General features: G+C 35.8%; 1 protein-coding gene across 5 annotated transcripts in view; it reads left to right on the top strand.

The window, feature by feature from the left end:
- FGF10 (fibroblast growth factor 10) overlaps nt 1-13,111 on the top strand; it is a 145,887-nt gene extending 132,776 nt beyond the window's left edge. For all 5 annotated transcript variants that reach the window (XM_085042235.1, XM_085042237.1, XM_085042234.1 and 2 more), the window contains 2 exons: nt 6,027-6,130; nt 9,951-13,111. In XM_085042235.1, coding sequence (XP_084898361.1) covers nt 6,027-6,130; nt 9,951-10,148 — 302 coding nt within the window. In that variant the 3' untranslated portion in view covers nt 10,149-13,111. The remainder of the gene's footprint in view (nt 1-6,026; nt 6,131-9,950) is intronic.
- Nucleotides 13,112-14,920: the final 1,809 nt, after the last annotated feature.

Raw genomic sequence — 14,920 nt, forward strand, 5'->3', positions numbered from 1 at the left:
TCCTTATAAACACATGAAGTAATCATTCTGCTCAAGTCAGTACCCATCAGGCCTTAGTTAGAACATTGGTCCAGTCTTGGGCACCTCACTTCAAAAAAATTAGCCAATTGGAAAGAGACCAAAAAGAGAGCAATGAGACCTCTAGAAAATATATACTACTAGATCTGACTGCGAAAACTTGAATTGTTTAGTCCTTAGGGTTTTAGGTTGATTTGTTTTCTGTTGAGAGTTATTTCCAAGCCAGATCATTCCAATGATTTTGTTTATAGTGCTGCTCCACAAACAGTTATGTTTGAAGGGTTGGTGAACTTCAGCACAGAGGCAGAAAAAACTATCAGGGGGGAGGCTGAAACTACTTAAATCATCTTTGTCAAGAGATCTAACAAATCAGATAACTACAACCCTGCATCTAATCATATGTGCTATGCTGTGGTGGTGGTGTATTGTTTTCTATTTTTTCTCTTGGCATGTGAATCATTACTATTCCTTGGTTAGTATTGAGAGTCGCCACTTATAGCTCCTCTGTCCCAAAAACAGATCAGATAATGTATTCCTGCACTGTCTGTGTCTAATCTAAAAGTTACCAAATCTTGCAGTGTTGGGGTCAAGCAGGCTGAGATGATCAGACATCAACATTTTCCATCAACATTCATGCAGCTGTTTATATGTCTTCCCATCTTGGCTCAAAACACAGAGCTCAAGAAATCTGAGCTCTGATTAATAGAACTAGGTACAGTTGGCTCTATGTGTAGCCATCCCATCTCAACAGCATGATTTAAATCCATCTGAAGGAAGCAAACATGTTTGTATTCCCTAGCACTCTGGCTAAATCTGATTACATGCTTGTGTGTTACTGATGAAAGTGACAGACATGGTGTCCTTGAGGGAGCATCTGAACTCATCATAGCTGACAGCAAAGATGTGTCCTCAAAGTCACTTCCAGCATTCCCTTGGCTTCAGTTTAACCCATCTAACTTTGGAAACTTAATAGGGGGAGTGGTGGTGTTTAGAACTGTCCTTTGAAGTTGCCTGTCTTTACTGATCGGAGGGGAAAATGTAGGCTAACTGTGATCCTGAATTAATTGTTACATGTCAGGATGTATACTAGCTAAATTGATTCCTGCCAATTTTGTAGCTAAATCTAAACTCCTCCTTTGCTAACTAACAGCTATCACTGTTGATTACTAAGAGGTTCTCTCATCCCAGGTACCCTACTGCTGCCACTCTTCCATTTGCTTAACGTACAGAGAACCATCATTTGAGTCATCTGTGCTCTGCTTTAAAATTAAAGCCATAAAATCAGTAGATGATCAAAGGGGATTTGGTACAGACTGTGCAGATCTGAGGACAGCCTCCAATAATGAATCTTTTATGTGATTTTAAGCACTATTGGGATTTCACCTTATGCTGATGTAGGAAGGCTCAGAGGTTTTGTTACCATCATCTTCCAGATATCTGGATACATGTCTCAGGCTTATCCAAATGGATTAGATGTGGGAACTGGACAGGAAAGTTCATCGAACATTAGTATTTTGGCTGTAGTTGATCTAAATAAGACACATTAGCAGACTGCTTTATGGTCTTTCAGTACATTCATTTCTGATTTAGATTAGGAACGATGGCAATCTCAAAAAATATTAAGCATTAATAAAAATCAAAGAGCTGGTTTTAACTTCAAATAAACTTTTTTTTCTTTTAAAGTCAAAGCTTAGGTTATGGTTCAGGTTGGTTATTATTTGAGATTTCCACCCATTACTGTGGCATAGTGGGTTGTGAGATTTGTATCTCAAGCTGACTTCCAAAGTCAAGCACAAAGTCTGTAAGAGTGTGCTTTAGTGGAACTACTTTGGTTTATTGAAAAAGCTTTCAAAGGCAAGAGTCCCTTGCCATCTTCAGTTTCCTAGTTTGTTTTATCTATGTGTCCATCATCTTTCTCTTTATGTTATCACCATATACAGATAAAATATAGGAATATCAGTGAAACTTGTCATTTGGGGGTATTTACAACTTGCTTTGCACAGGTGTAATTGGTGACACAGAGTAGAAACAGAGGCAGTGGCTTTATGTACCTTAGCACTTCACTCTTCCATGACTACATCCAACAAATCTAACTGCTTCAAACCACTTTTTTTCACACCACCTACTAAGAACAGCTTTTTGAATTACCATGTCTTCAGTGTTATGCCTGAACATCAACTTGTTTTGACTCAAGTCAGTTGCAGTCAAAAGCACCCCTTCAGAGAAACTCACTGCGGGGCACAAAAGCTAACTTTCTGAAAAGTCAGTTTAGTCTCACTTGCAGTGGCACCAAGTCCTGTCTTCTCTAGTTACCTACCAAATGCTGCAGCTTCCTTCATGGGCCCAGCAGGTTCTTGTCAACATTTGGGAAACCAGAAAGTTTCAGAAGCTCTGTCATAATCACTTTCTATCCAGCTGAACTCACTCTTTATCTCAATACTTTTGCAAACAGAAGAAAATACAAAGGAGGGAGGGATTCTTTGTGGATTGCTACATATCCGAGATAATCTCTGAAAGGTGTTGGAAAATGCATGGTGATCCTATTCTATAGTGAGAGGACTGCAACTAGTGTTGGAGATGTTTTAAATGTGTTTATAAGAACTCCTTATACAAATGACACAACTACAGAAAAATGACCACTGCCTCACACTGCAAAGAAGTTGAATTTGGTCTCAGAATCAAGTGTTTCTTGTTGCAGAGTGTGTTTGCATCCACTGCCCTAATGCCTTGACAACAGATCTGCTACTCTGTCAAATTATCCTTCCTAAGAATGGCTTGACGTACTTTCACTCAATTTCTAGGATATTTTGTAATTTTTTTTCTTTGTATTATTAGCCTTTTTATAGAGCACAGGACATTTTGAATTAACATACCTAATCACATAAGTGAAATTTTCACTTGTATTTTTTACAGTCCCTCTGTGCAAAGCAAGAAGACAAACTGTCAGGTTTCCATTGCCTTGTAATATGTATAATGATCACTTTTATAAACTGTAAAAAACAGTTTATTTAAGTCAAATACATTTGGGTTCTATTGGGAATATGTTTAAAACCTTTGGGACCTGTTAAGAGAGTACATGCATAGCTACAGGGCACAGCTCAAGTTGATATTTGAAATTCTAATTATAATTAATTGGAAATTGTTTGGGTATTGATTGATTTACAGTTGATGTAGTCAATGGGGATTAGTTCTAATTGCTGGAGTTTACAAAGCTTATGGCTGTAAAATAATAGTGTGCTATCTGTTTCAAAGCCGTAATAGAGGCCAGAACATTCTGGTTTTTTAATTAATTTATTTTCATTTCCAAGTTCCTAAGCATGAAACTAGAATAAATAACTGCCAAGTCTTGTACCCCAATAACAATAATTTTTTTTATTGCTTATTATCAAGAGTAATTACAAGTCACATTATATCATGGAAATTATTTACTTTACACATCTTCTTGGAGTGAGGCATGGAAATACATTAGCCCAAGCAATGGTATAAAATCAGATACAAGAAGCATGCAAGGAAGCATGTTGCAAAGCCTTTTTTGTTTCAGTCTTAGAGAAATGAGAAAAGAGCTCCAAAGAAAAGTTGACATTGGTGGGAATAGGACTAGAAATATTTTAAAAATGAAAGGAGGGGAGAGGGAAAACCACTGTAGTTTTAAGCTTCATGCTGTATGTTTCAATTTCCTTTTCTAATATATGCCTGCTGAATTTAATAATGCATCAAGAATAATCAAATGCATATTCTCACCCTTACATCAAATACATTTTATTTATTTTTATTCAAATTCAATTATTTCAAAGTTCTAGAAAGTTCTTAGGTCTTCTTGCAGATTCATGTCAGATGAGTAGATGCTCTCCTGCTGACCTTTGAAATTTGTCATCATCACTGAAACCAATGAAAGGTTCCTATTACCTTCAAAAGATTTCTATCAAATTAGAGATACTTGTCCTGGGCAAATCTGTAAATAACACCAAAATATTTGCAATCTAGACAAAATTTAGATTGTAACTGTGCTTCTAACTAGCAGGTTATGCCACTGAAGTCTTGGGGTAGTACAGAGAGTAGCAAAGTATCAAATGAGGTCCCTATATACCCAACGGTTAACAGATCAAGATTAAATTCATTTGAAAGAAAAACGTCCATGAAATTTCCTCTTCGCCCAAAAGAAATATTGCAGACCATAGAATATGCAAAATTGTCAATGAAAATTATACATTTTTCAACATTCAAGTGCACAGAACACCCTCAGTGAGAATAAATCCTGGATCATTAGTGAAGATAATATCAAACTGATAATAATTTGGAAGAATTCTGCTATATTTGGCTACAATTAAATAGCTTAACTAGCTTAAGCTAGTTATTGTGTCTATAATGTACATTTCTCCTCATGACCTCCTCATGGTTGCTCCACCAGGAATGTAATGGAGTGTGAGATTGCAAACAAACTTTAGCAGAAAAAGCAGACTATATATTTTCATTAATTATATTAACACATCTGTTGCTTTAATTTAAGTACTCAAAACCAGTGATCTCCATCATTCAAGGGCAAGACACTTAAAATGGGTTCATTCTGTACAAGTTTCTTATTTAAGCACTGTTCTCTTCCAGCTATGAGTGTAATGGTTAATTGAAATAGTCTAATATGATGTTATTGTTACAAGGATAGAATGGCAAAATCTAATCTAAAATCTAACCATTTAACCCCTTTCAATATAAAAAATGGCACAGGTTATGCCAGTTTGGGAGGGGGGTTTGTTTTTGGTTTTTTTTTGCTTCTTTGTTTGTGTTTTGATTTGGTTTGGTTTTTTGTCTTGTTACTGGTGTTGTTAGAAATGGAGTCAGACTTGTTTTATTGGTGCCACAGTTCATGTTGCTGCAACACAATTCTGTAGAAAGAATTAGCTGAATTCTTATCACTTTTTGGCATGGAAAATACAAAAAAACAGTGGCACTCATGGTGTTACAGCAATGTTAGCATCACATTCCTGCCTTCTAATAGGATACCATCCACAACTTAGTCCACTTAACTCTGATTTTGAGCACAATTATTTTAGCAGATGTCCCATGGGAGAGCTGCTCCATCCTCTATAACAATGCTCTCTAAGAAAATCAAGAAAGCAGCTTTGGCTTTCCTTTGCTGTGAAATAAGAAACATCTTAAGAACAATACAAAGATAATAGACCTCAGCAGGTATGGACTCACTGATCTGCCTCTATTAATGGCATGGCACTGGTACATGTAAGCTGACTATCGAGACCCAATTAAGGAGGACAGATTTGCCCCTCCTCTAATACCCCTGTTTGTACACCCTTAGTGATCACTGAGTTAGCTGGGCTGTTGATCCAAGAATTACTACTTAAATCTCTGGAGAACAGGAGAAATGTTGGAGCCAAGCATGCTGTCTGCTACTCCCAAATCAGTATGCTCCTGGGCAGAAAACAGAGGTGAAAAGGTATACCTCCCATTACTGCTCCCTTGAAACATCCAGTGTCCCAGAAAGAGTCTGTTTTAAGGTGGGGGGAGGAACATCATGTTTGTTACAAACAGAGGAAAATGTTTCTGATATCTGAAAGACAAAGATAGTGTGGCCATTAACGTTAGTCTTACTATTTCCCACATTGTCAACACACTTGTCAAAAGTGGATTAATCAGCTCAGTGCAACCTAGAGATTTAGTTTATCTAAATGTCCTACAAGGAATAAATTGTTTAGCAAGGGTTTTGAAGATTGGGGAAAATCTAATATTCTATTGACACATGCTATATATTTAATTTGATGCTCTGGTTTCAATGTCTCTTCTGATAAATTTTAGTAAAATCTGGGTTAGAAAAGGAAACGTTAGTGGAAAAAATGTTTACGTATATTATTGCAATGGTTTAAAGAATAATTCTGCTGAATTTTATGGTCAGTTGATCCTAAATATTACAAGTTTAGTATTTTTCAGATTTATTGTCTTTTCTATTGTGAGAAAATCCTGTAACAAAGTGATTAAATAGCTCAATTTTTATTTTTTAGGCATATTGGAGATAACATCTGTAGAAATTGGAGTTGTGGCAGTTAAGTCTATTAAGAGCAACTACTATTTAGCCATGAACAAAAAAGGAAAAGTCTACGGCTCTGTAAGTATCTTTTTACTTTCCAAATGGATTTCAGTAGTCAGCACAGTTCCCTGTCTTGCCCACTGAAAACACTGCTTGTCTGTATGTTGCTACTAATTAGAGCTGAAATGAGCTATTCATCAAAATTTCATCCTCTGATAAGCCAGGATCACCCCTCTCCACAAGCTTCCTGTTGTTTGCTAAGCTCATGTCATACCAACACAGCTGCTGGGATTTATCATGCTTACTGCTTCAGTCACAGTGCTAATTAAGGAGTGTTCAGTGGAGAGGGTCCTACAAAACATAATCTTTAGGGCTTGTTTTCCCTCTTTTCTCTGCAGTGAAGTCACACTTAGCAGTAACTCGACAGTGAGGGAAAGGGGAAAAATTGTACCTTAAATCATGGAAGCTTGAGCTGATGAAGTAAACACACCAAATCATCAAATTAAAATTTTGAATAAGAAAATTCCTAGAGTACCAAGCTTTAAATTGACTCTATTGAATTATGAATAAGATTATGTACAGTACAGAGGGATATGAACTTAAATGTCAGTAAATAAGCTTTGTATGAGTAGAATTCAGGTAACATTTGAAAGTTGTTCATATATACTTTATTCGGATCTTTAAGTTTGGGGTTACTGATACTTTCAGGGGGAAAAAATCCAAACACCAAAACCCAAAAGTAATCAACCAAACAGAAGCAAACCAAACCAAGAAAACTCAGTAACCATCCAAATATTTTTAACAGAAAGCAAAAGGAGCTCTAAATCTGACAGCTAAACTGAAATATATCCTCACACATCGCCATGATTACACAAACACCAGATTGTTCTGGCATTACATCTGGTTTGGTTTGCAATTTTGCAATGTTTTGCCAGTTCCTGGAAAGGTTATGAGCCAATATGCTAGTGGCTTAATTTTCAGATCATCCATATGCTTTATAGAAAGAAGGTCACGTATAGGGACTCAGTTTATCATTGAGCAATGTAGCTAGGCCTCCTGTTTCTATTGAAAACAATGAAGTAATGAAAATCTCAAGTGACTCTCAAGGGGCTTCTGGTCATCTGGCCCTCTTTTTTAAGGAAACATTTCTACAGGGTGTGTTTAGTTCATACAAACAATACAAACTGTCCTCCTTCACCTACACTGTGGCTGGTCACTCCTGGTTCAACAACATACTTCTGATTTTCTAAACTCTGTGATATTGTCAAAGAATCACATTCAGGAAGAACCAGAACAAAGAAATTTTTTGTAAACTCCTGTAAATGTAGATTTTAATTTCTAGATTTACACTGGTCAGAAATAGAGGATGACCAGTGCTTAGTCCTGCTCTGTTGAGGGAAAAAACTGTGTGCTAGGTTACTCAGTACAGTCGTTGATCATGGGTATGATTCTGCACATAGGGGAAGATTTTAGCATAAAGCACCATCTTCAAGTCACACATCTCAGTTTACAGTGTGCAGTGTAGTCTTTTGTGATATCCATCCCAAAGCCCAAGACAGGTTTCTTACCCTAGTTGTTACCCATGGCTAGTGTGGTGAGAGTCTATCCCAGTGCTATATATGTACAAAAGACGTTGAAGCAGCTTTCATGTACCATAGATGGAAACTGCTGCCATAAGTTTCAGTAATTCACAGTGTACTAGAAATAGTGTTGACAGGAAGATACGAATGTGGGAAGCCTTTTTTTTAATTCCAGCTGAGATAATTTTTCAATATTCACATCATAAAATCACAACATAATGATTTATCAAAACCTATTCCATAATACCTTAGCGATTTCAAGAATGCTTCTGTTATTATTTTTCCCATAATCCCAGGATTTGCAGTTAGCCTCATATTACTACAGTGTGGCAGCCTGCAGATGGATATGAATACCAGAACCAATAAAATTGTAAAAACACCCTTGAGCACGTGCACAATAGAGGTTGGTGCAGGCTTATGCTGAAATTTGTTTGAAATAAGCAGAGCAGTGCTGTGTAACAGTCAGACCCCTGCCAGTAAGACTTTTTAAGCACATCGCAGCATCACCTTTTCTCTATTAGCTAAGAATAGAAGTAAAAGTTGGATTTGAGTACAATTCTGCATCTGGGAAAACAAGTAAAGCTGCTTCTATGTTAATCAAATACTTTTCCATTTGACTGATTTCAGTTAAAATGAGGGAAGAAGTCTCACTATTAGATTTCTTCAACATAAGATGTTGGTAGATAGGAGAAGTTACTGTGGTTTAGAACAGTGATTGATGACCATCTTGACTCCAGAGGTGATATTATAGAGAAAATAACAATTAAATTATCTATGTGTATCTTTGTGAGTACAGGCAGTGTCAATAGTGGTTTTGTAAAGAGTCTTGCCTTGATTGTGTCTTCCTCACTGATCATTGCTCAAATAGCCACAATCATAAAATTAAAGAGCGCTTTGGGAGACAAATTGAGTTGGAATATGTGCAATTCTGTTAAGCATGTATTCCATGGTCATAGAAGCAACTATGTGAAACATAAGTAGTACCCACAAAACTCTTACTATATCAAAGTACTTAGCATTACTTAGTTTAAAAATTCTAATTTAAATTAATAGATATGGAAAATATATTTTAAATAGTCTTGTACCCTGTTTTATTAATGTGGATACTTTTATATGTTTATTAGCCAAATATCTAAGGATTTTGATTGTAATAAAAGTTACGATGTCCCTGAAATTCTTACCAGTACCCTGAAAATTGATTTATTATGCACACTTATTTCTTGTCTTGTTGGTGATCACATTAAAAATAGTGCATGTAGTTAGTACATCATACTCTGAGGTTCTGACCTGTTTCTGCCTGAGCTGTGAAAAGCCATCTTATTTTCTGAAATGCAGAAAAAACAAAATGCTAGTTTTTCATTTTAATTTAGTTATGTTTTAAACACCCCGCTTTTCAAAGCCTTCTAAATGGAATATAAGTAGTTTGTTAAAATTGGATGGGTTTATATGTAGGAACTACTTGTTTATGCAAAGTATTCTTGGCTTCAGTATAGAAAACTATATCCGTGTAAAAGAACATTTAACAGTATAGAAAACGTAGTCTCTCCTACATGATTCCACAGGCTTGTATTTTTCATTCATTCTAACAGCCTGACAACTGGTTCTCCTTTAAAAATAGAAAACCTTAATCCCTGGTACCATATGCAACATTACTTCCAATCTTGTTTAGTCAATAGAGTGCAGTATCATGCATAATTCCTTTTTTAAGCTAAGCCCCTCTTTGGGTCAGACAAGTGAATAGGCCTCACATGAATTCTGATAGCAACATAACAGTTGTTTGCACCTTTCCAAAAAAAGCCCTTTTTAATGACCAGAGTGGTTTAAATGTTCTTACTTTTAAAAAATAAGTAGGCTTAATCCATATATATTTGTTTAACATATTGTATCAATAATCTCTTTCAAAATATTTAAGGGTTATATTTTTTAGAACTTAAATATTGTTAATGATTCCAAGATTGCTTCCTCATACTTTTGAGTTTATGACTGAGAATTTGATTTAATATTGTTGCCATATTCCAACACAGAGATGTTGATTTCCAGCTCCTACTGAATTACATCATTTAACTGCTATATCTGTGCATTGAATAAGTAGTTATATCTTTTGTTGGTTTCACTTTTGGCAGTCTAACTGATGTTCTTTATATGCTGTGGACACAGGGAAACTTTTATTTAAATACACTGTAGACTCCTAAATACGTGTCATATACAGAACACTAAAATCTTTTTAAACATTTTTAAATAGTATTTATCTTCAGTATGCTGAAATATTGTGTTTGTTCTGAATTTGTGTTTTGTGGTTTGTTTTTTTTTTTAAACAGAAGGAGTTCAATAGCGATTGCAAATTGAAGGAAAGAATAGAAGAAAATGGATATAACACATATGCCTCCTTAAATTGGAAGCACAATGGAAGGCAAATGTTTGTGGCCCTGAATGGGAGGGGAACCACGAAGAGAGGACAGAAAACAAGAAGGAAAAACACTTCAGCTCACTTTCTTCCTATGGTTGTCATGTCGTAGATGAACGAACTATTTTTTTTATGCAGTTGAACCGAAGGCTGTTATGTCAAGAATATTTGGTAATTCTCTTAAAAGGTAGGCACAGAGAAGCAGCACAGACACCTGCATGTTTGAAACGAGAGCAGGGGAAGCCTTTGAAGGTCTTGTACTTATTGCTGGCACATGAAATACCTTTATTTAGTTCATTGTCATGTCTTATAATCAAAATGCAAGCTGGATCAAAGGGGATGGAATTTATTGCCAGTGTGAACTTTTTTTTTTTTTTAAATCACTGCAACAGACCTTGATGGACATAAGACAATCTGTTGTGTGATCTTCATGGGGAATGCTATTTATGGAATACTAACTCATATCAAAGTCCTTAATTGCTCATTCAAGCCTAATGATTCAATGAACAGTTAGACACACAAGCATTTACTGGAAGCACTTGGGTCATATGCACAAATAATGACATTTCTGGAGAAGCCTTGTGGCCAAATAGATAGGATAAGCAAAGTAGTGTATAACTGTTCTAACAAAATGAATAGTATGGTTTGCTTCTATGTCCTAAATTCATTTCTCTTTATTTCTCTCTAAGTTATTTATTTAATAGGATGTTAAATATCTTTTTTTATTTGAAATGTTTCCTCATTTGCTTCTTTCTTACTTTCCCTTTTTCTTAGTACTTCACAGAGAGGTCGATGGATTAAAATGTCAAAACCTCAGAAGTACTCTGAGAATAGGTATTAGAAAAGGCTTTAAAGGCAGAATTTAGAGTGTATAATCCATTTTTGTCCTAAACTGTCTTGCACTTAAGCAAAAGACCAAACAAGCAGTGCTTGGATTTATGGTATTGGGTGTCTTTATATTGGAGAAATTTTTGTACTTATCAGCACTCAAGAACAAACTTCAAAAATACTTTGTTCAAAGGGCCTTTCTGCTATTTGAAATTGAGAGAAGGGGCCACATCTGTACTTGGGTGTCAATGCATCTGTGTGTATATTCATCTGACTTTGATTTCAGCTTGGAGCCAGGATCTAACACACTGCAACCAGTGTGATGTTCTGCAGCGCTCGTTGGGCTGGAACCTGGATGTGGACAGCCCTGTTTAAAATCACTGAGATTGCAAGCATTAAAATAAAACTGTAGTGTGTAATTCCTAAGTGTAATGTTTGGCCTCTGAAAGCTAAGCAAGAAAGCAACACAGTCCTGCACTCCTTATTCAGTTAATACTCTCGTTCAACCCATTTGCCATTGGTACCAACTTGTAGAGTCGCAGGCATATAGTGGGAACAATATCTAACTAAGGGCTGCAAGACAGAAGATCCAAAATCATGCTCATGAGTTTTTTAGAGATTATTACTCACATGTATATTCTATATGAGAGCCAAGTGAAAAGCTGTGCTGGTTTCCAGCTTTAGCATGCCTTTCATAACCATCACAGTAACCGAAGGCTCAAAATACATAGTATCCAGGACATTTTTATGAAGTGTTACTCGTCCCATGGCTTAACTTGAGCAACTGCAGTATAAGAAAGTTAAGCATAATATGAAGTCTGTTCAATTAAAGGTACATAAGGTTTGTTTTATATTTTGCTTTACTCAGTAATTTTAGAGAGCTCTGGATAGCTCACCAGTGTAACCATATTGAGATTCATTTTGTTAGAGCAGATAAGTAGAAAACAGTACATCAAACAATTTGTACCACTGTCTTCACATTGTATTCCACTAAATAAATAAATAAGCCTTTGCAGTGTCTTTAGTAAGAAACAAAAGTAGTATAATATTATTTTGTTTTAAATACTTTAACTGATAACTATAAGATTATATTGATGCTGCAGTTTATCTTCAATATTTCTTGTTGTGAAAAAGTTGGTTTTATTTTTATTGTTTGGAGACTGTATTTTGGTACAAAGGAGAGCCTTGCTTAATGTGTCTTTTTGAGAATGTTTAACCTCTATAAAGGCTGGTGTTGTTGGAATCTTCTATAACTTATTTAAGTCAATGTTTAACCAGCACTTCAATCTTAATCTGTTATTTAAATATTAGCTGTTTTTAAAGAAAAAAAGAAAAAAAAAAAGCTTTCCCATAAAATACAAAATGGTCAGATTATATTTCCTGTCCTTAAATAAAGTCAGCTGTTTTAAAACTAGGAATTCATTGAGAGACAACATATTTTAGTTGATAGCTGATGTTGTATTTCATGGTACTTTATCTCCAGCTTTCTTCTTCACAAATTACCTTTTTCTAGAAAGAGAAATAAGAATTTCAGATTTTAAATGTAATTGCAGCTCACAGCAAAACTTAACTACCACGATAAAAGCGAGTTTCTGTTGTTTAAATTTGTAATCAGTAATTAAAACTGACAAGACATAATGGACCACCCGTACTGAACCTTCAGTATGAGTTTGGACAAATGCAGTATTGAATGACCACTTAAAGAACATTTAGGGTACAAATGAAATTCTCTTCTTACAGAATTACCTAGATGACTTGGTCAGGGGAGGATTATACATAAATATTATCATAGTACTCAAAACATCATGCTGCTCAAATGACAAGATCAGGAAATATCACTTTCCCAAAGTGAGCCAGGAGCCATTTGTGACATGAATAGTGGTTTCTGAAAATTAACCAAAATAAAAAACCCTTGAAGGAATCAATGATTCCTGTGTTTTTGGTATACTGTAATACCCACTGTAGTGGGAGCAAACTGCAGATATTAGAGTATCCCAGATCCTCAACCATAAGCTCTGTTTTCTGTCACCCTGAGCATAACAGTCTCCTGAGTAAAAGGAAAACAGGGGGAGGGGTTTAGAAAATAAAAGGGATACCAAAATCACTGAGCAACAATGTATAGTATGTTATATTTAAATAAAAATAATAAAATGTGGGGATTAGAGAATAAAAGTATTGTCTTTGTTTGTTTTATTAACCTGAAATTGTACTGCACAATAAAAATAAAAAAGAAAAATATCTGTTGTACTACAGGCTGTGATTTCATGCTGTATAACGTCCAAACAAAAATAGTTTGAACATTTCTATGTGTTTTTAATATCTTGTATGTGCAAGACCACTATCTCCACACTAATAAGAACCAAATGCTTCAGATTCTTCCTGTATTCAAATCCACCTAGTTTTATACAGTGAAATAAAGCAATGAATTTAGAGGAAGTATGTTTGATGAAAGATTGAAGGGGTTTAAGAAGAAGAGCATGCACTCATATTTTTAAAGTAAATTTTAGATATGGAAAAATAGTTACCTTTGGTATAAATCTTCATTCAAGACTTTTCAGGTTATGAAGTTCACTAAAGGTTAGCAAGATTTAGAACTACAAGCACAACTTTGTAATTCATGCCCCATCTGAAACTGATTGTCTCTATTCACACAGTCATAACTGTTTCAAGGAGTGATCTTGAAACTAATGTATGAAAACAACCCTTCTTTTGAAGTATCAAGTATCATTATTTACTCCATTAAATTAGACTGTGAGACCAAATTCATCTTCCTAATTTCCTATTAAATCAGAGAAAGAAAAGTATAACATAACAAACACTCTCTGCTCCAACTAATCAATGTGTCAATACTGATGGTATTTTTCAGAAAAAGATCCTTGACTGAAACAACTTCAGTGCAACTTCAAGTAACAGATGCAAAGAAAAGTTGCTTCCCATGGCATTGTTAGCAAAAAGTAGAACATGAAAAATTAATTTGCTTTCAATATGTGAATTACGATTTATTTCCTTCCCAAATTTTAGAATGTCATGTTTAACTGTATGGAAGATTTCTTGGAATAAGTTTAGGATTTTCTAATGAAGCACAGTGCATCTCAGATACCCAATTGATTATTTTCACTTGTTAATCCCAGAAAAAATTATATGTCCTTTATCTACTGCAACAGTTTATAAAAATATGCTCCTGTGAAAGGTAAAATAAACATCTAAACCTCAAGAAACTGATAAGGGAGTGGGGATCTCTGAGTTACTGCACTACAAATGATAACAATTTCCACTCCTGAAATTCCTCACCAGAACCTGTAGTGATGCCACAGTATGCTATTTGGCTAATGAAAAATAGAATCATACAATGTAAAGGGCTGGAATAGACCTCAAACCACCACTACCCTGGGCAGGGACACCTCCCACTAGACCAGGTTGCTCAAGGCCCTATCCAACCTGGCCTTGAGCACCTCCACAACTGAGGCAATCTACAACCTCCCTGAGCAACCTGTTCCACCACACTCATAGTAAAGAATTTCTTCCATATATCTAACCTAAATTTCCCCTCTTTAGGTTTGTACCCATTGTTTTTTGCCCTGTCACTGTAGTTCATGTCAAAGAATTCCTCTCCATTTTCCCTTAGTCCCCTTGGCAGGTTGCTATGAGGCCTTCACACAACCTTCTCTTCTCCAGGCTGAATAGACCCAACTTTCTCAGCCTGTCTTTCTAGGGGAGGTGCTCCAGTGGTCTTATCAACTTTGTGGGCTCCTCTGGACTTGCTGCAACAGTTCCATGTCCCTGTTAAGTTGGGCACAGCAGGGCTGAACACAGTGCTCCAGGTTGGGTCTCACCAGAGCAGAGCAGAGCAGAGGGGCAGAATCCTCTCCCTCGCCCTGCTAACTACACTGCTTTTGATGCAGCCCAGGATTCCCTTGGCTTTGGAGGCTGTGAGAGCACATTCTTCGGTCATTCAGTGAGTGGAATGAAAAACCAATATCTCTGCTCCATTGTTTACATGATGCCAGATAATTTTTATTCTTTCCTGCATTAGAAATATTCTTGAAGTTTCACTTG

This window comes from Lichenostomus cassidix, chromosome Z (assembly GCF_008360975.1).
Source record: "Lichenostomus cassidix isolate B80296 chromosome Z, HeHo_3.0, whole genome shotgun sequence".
NCBI lineage: Eukaryota > Metazoa > Chordata > Aves > Passeriformes > Meliphagidae > Lichenostomus > Lichenostomus cassidix.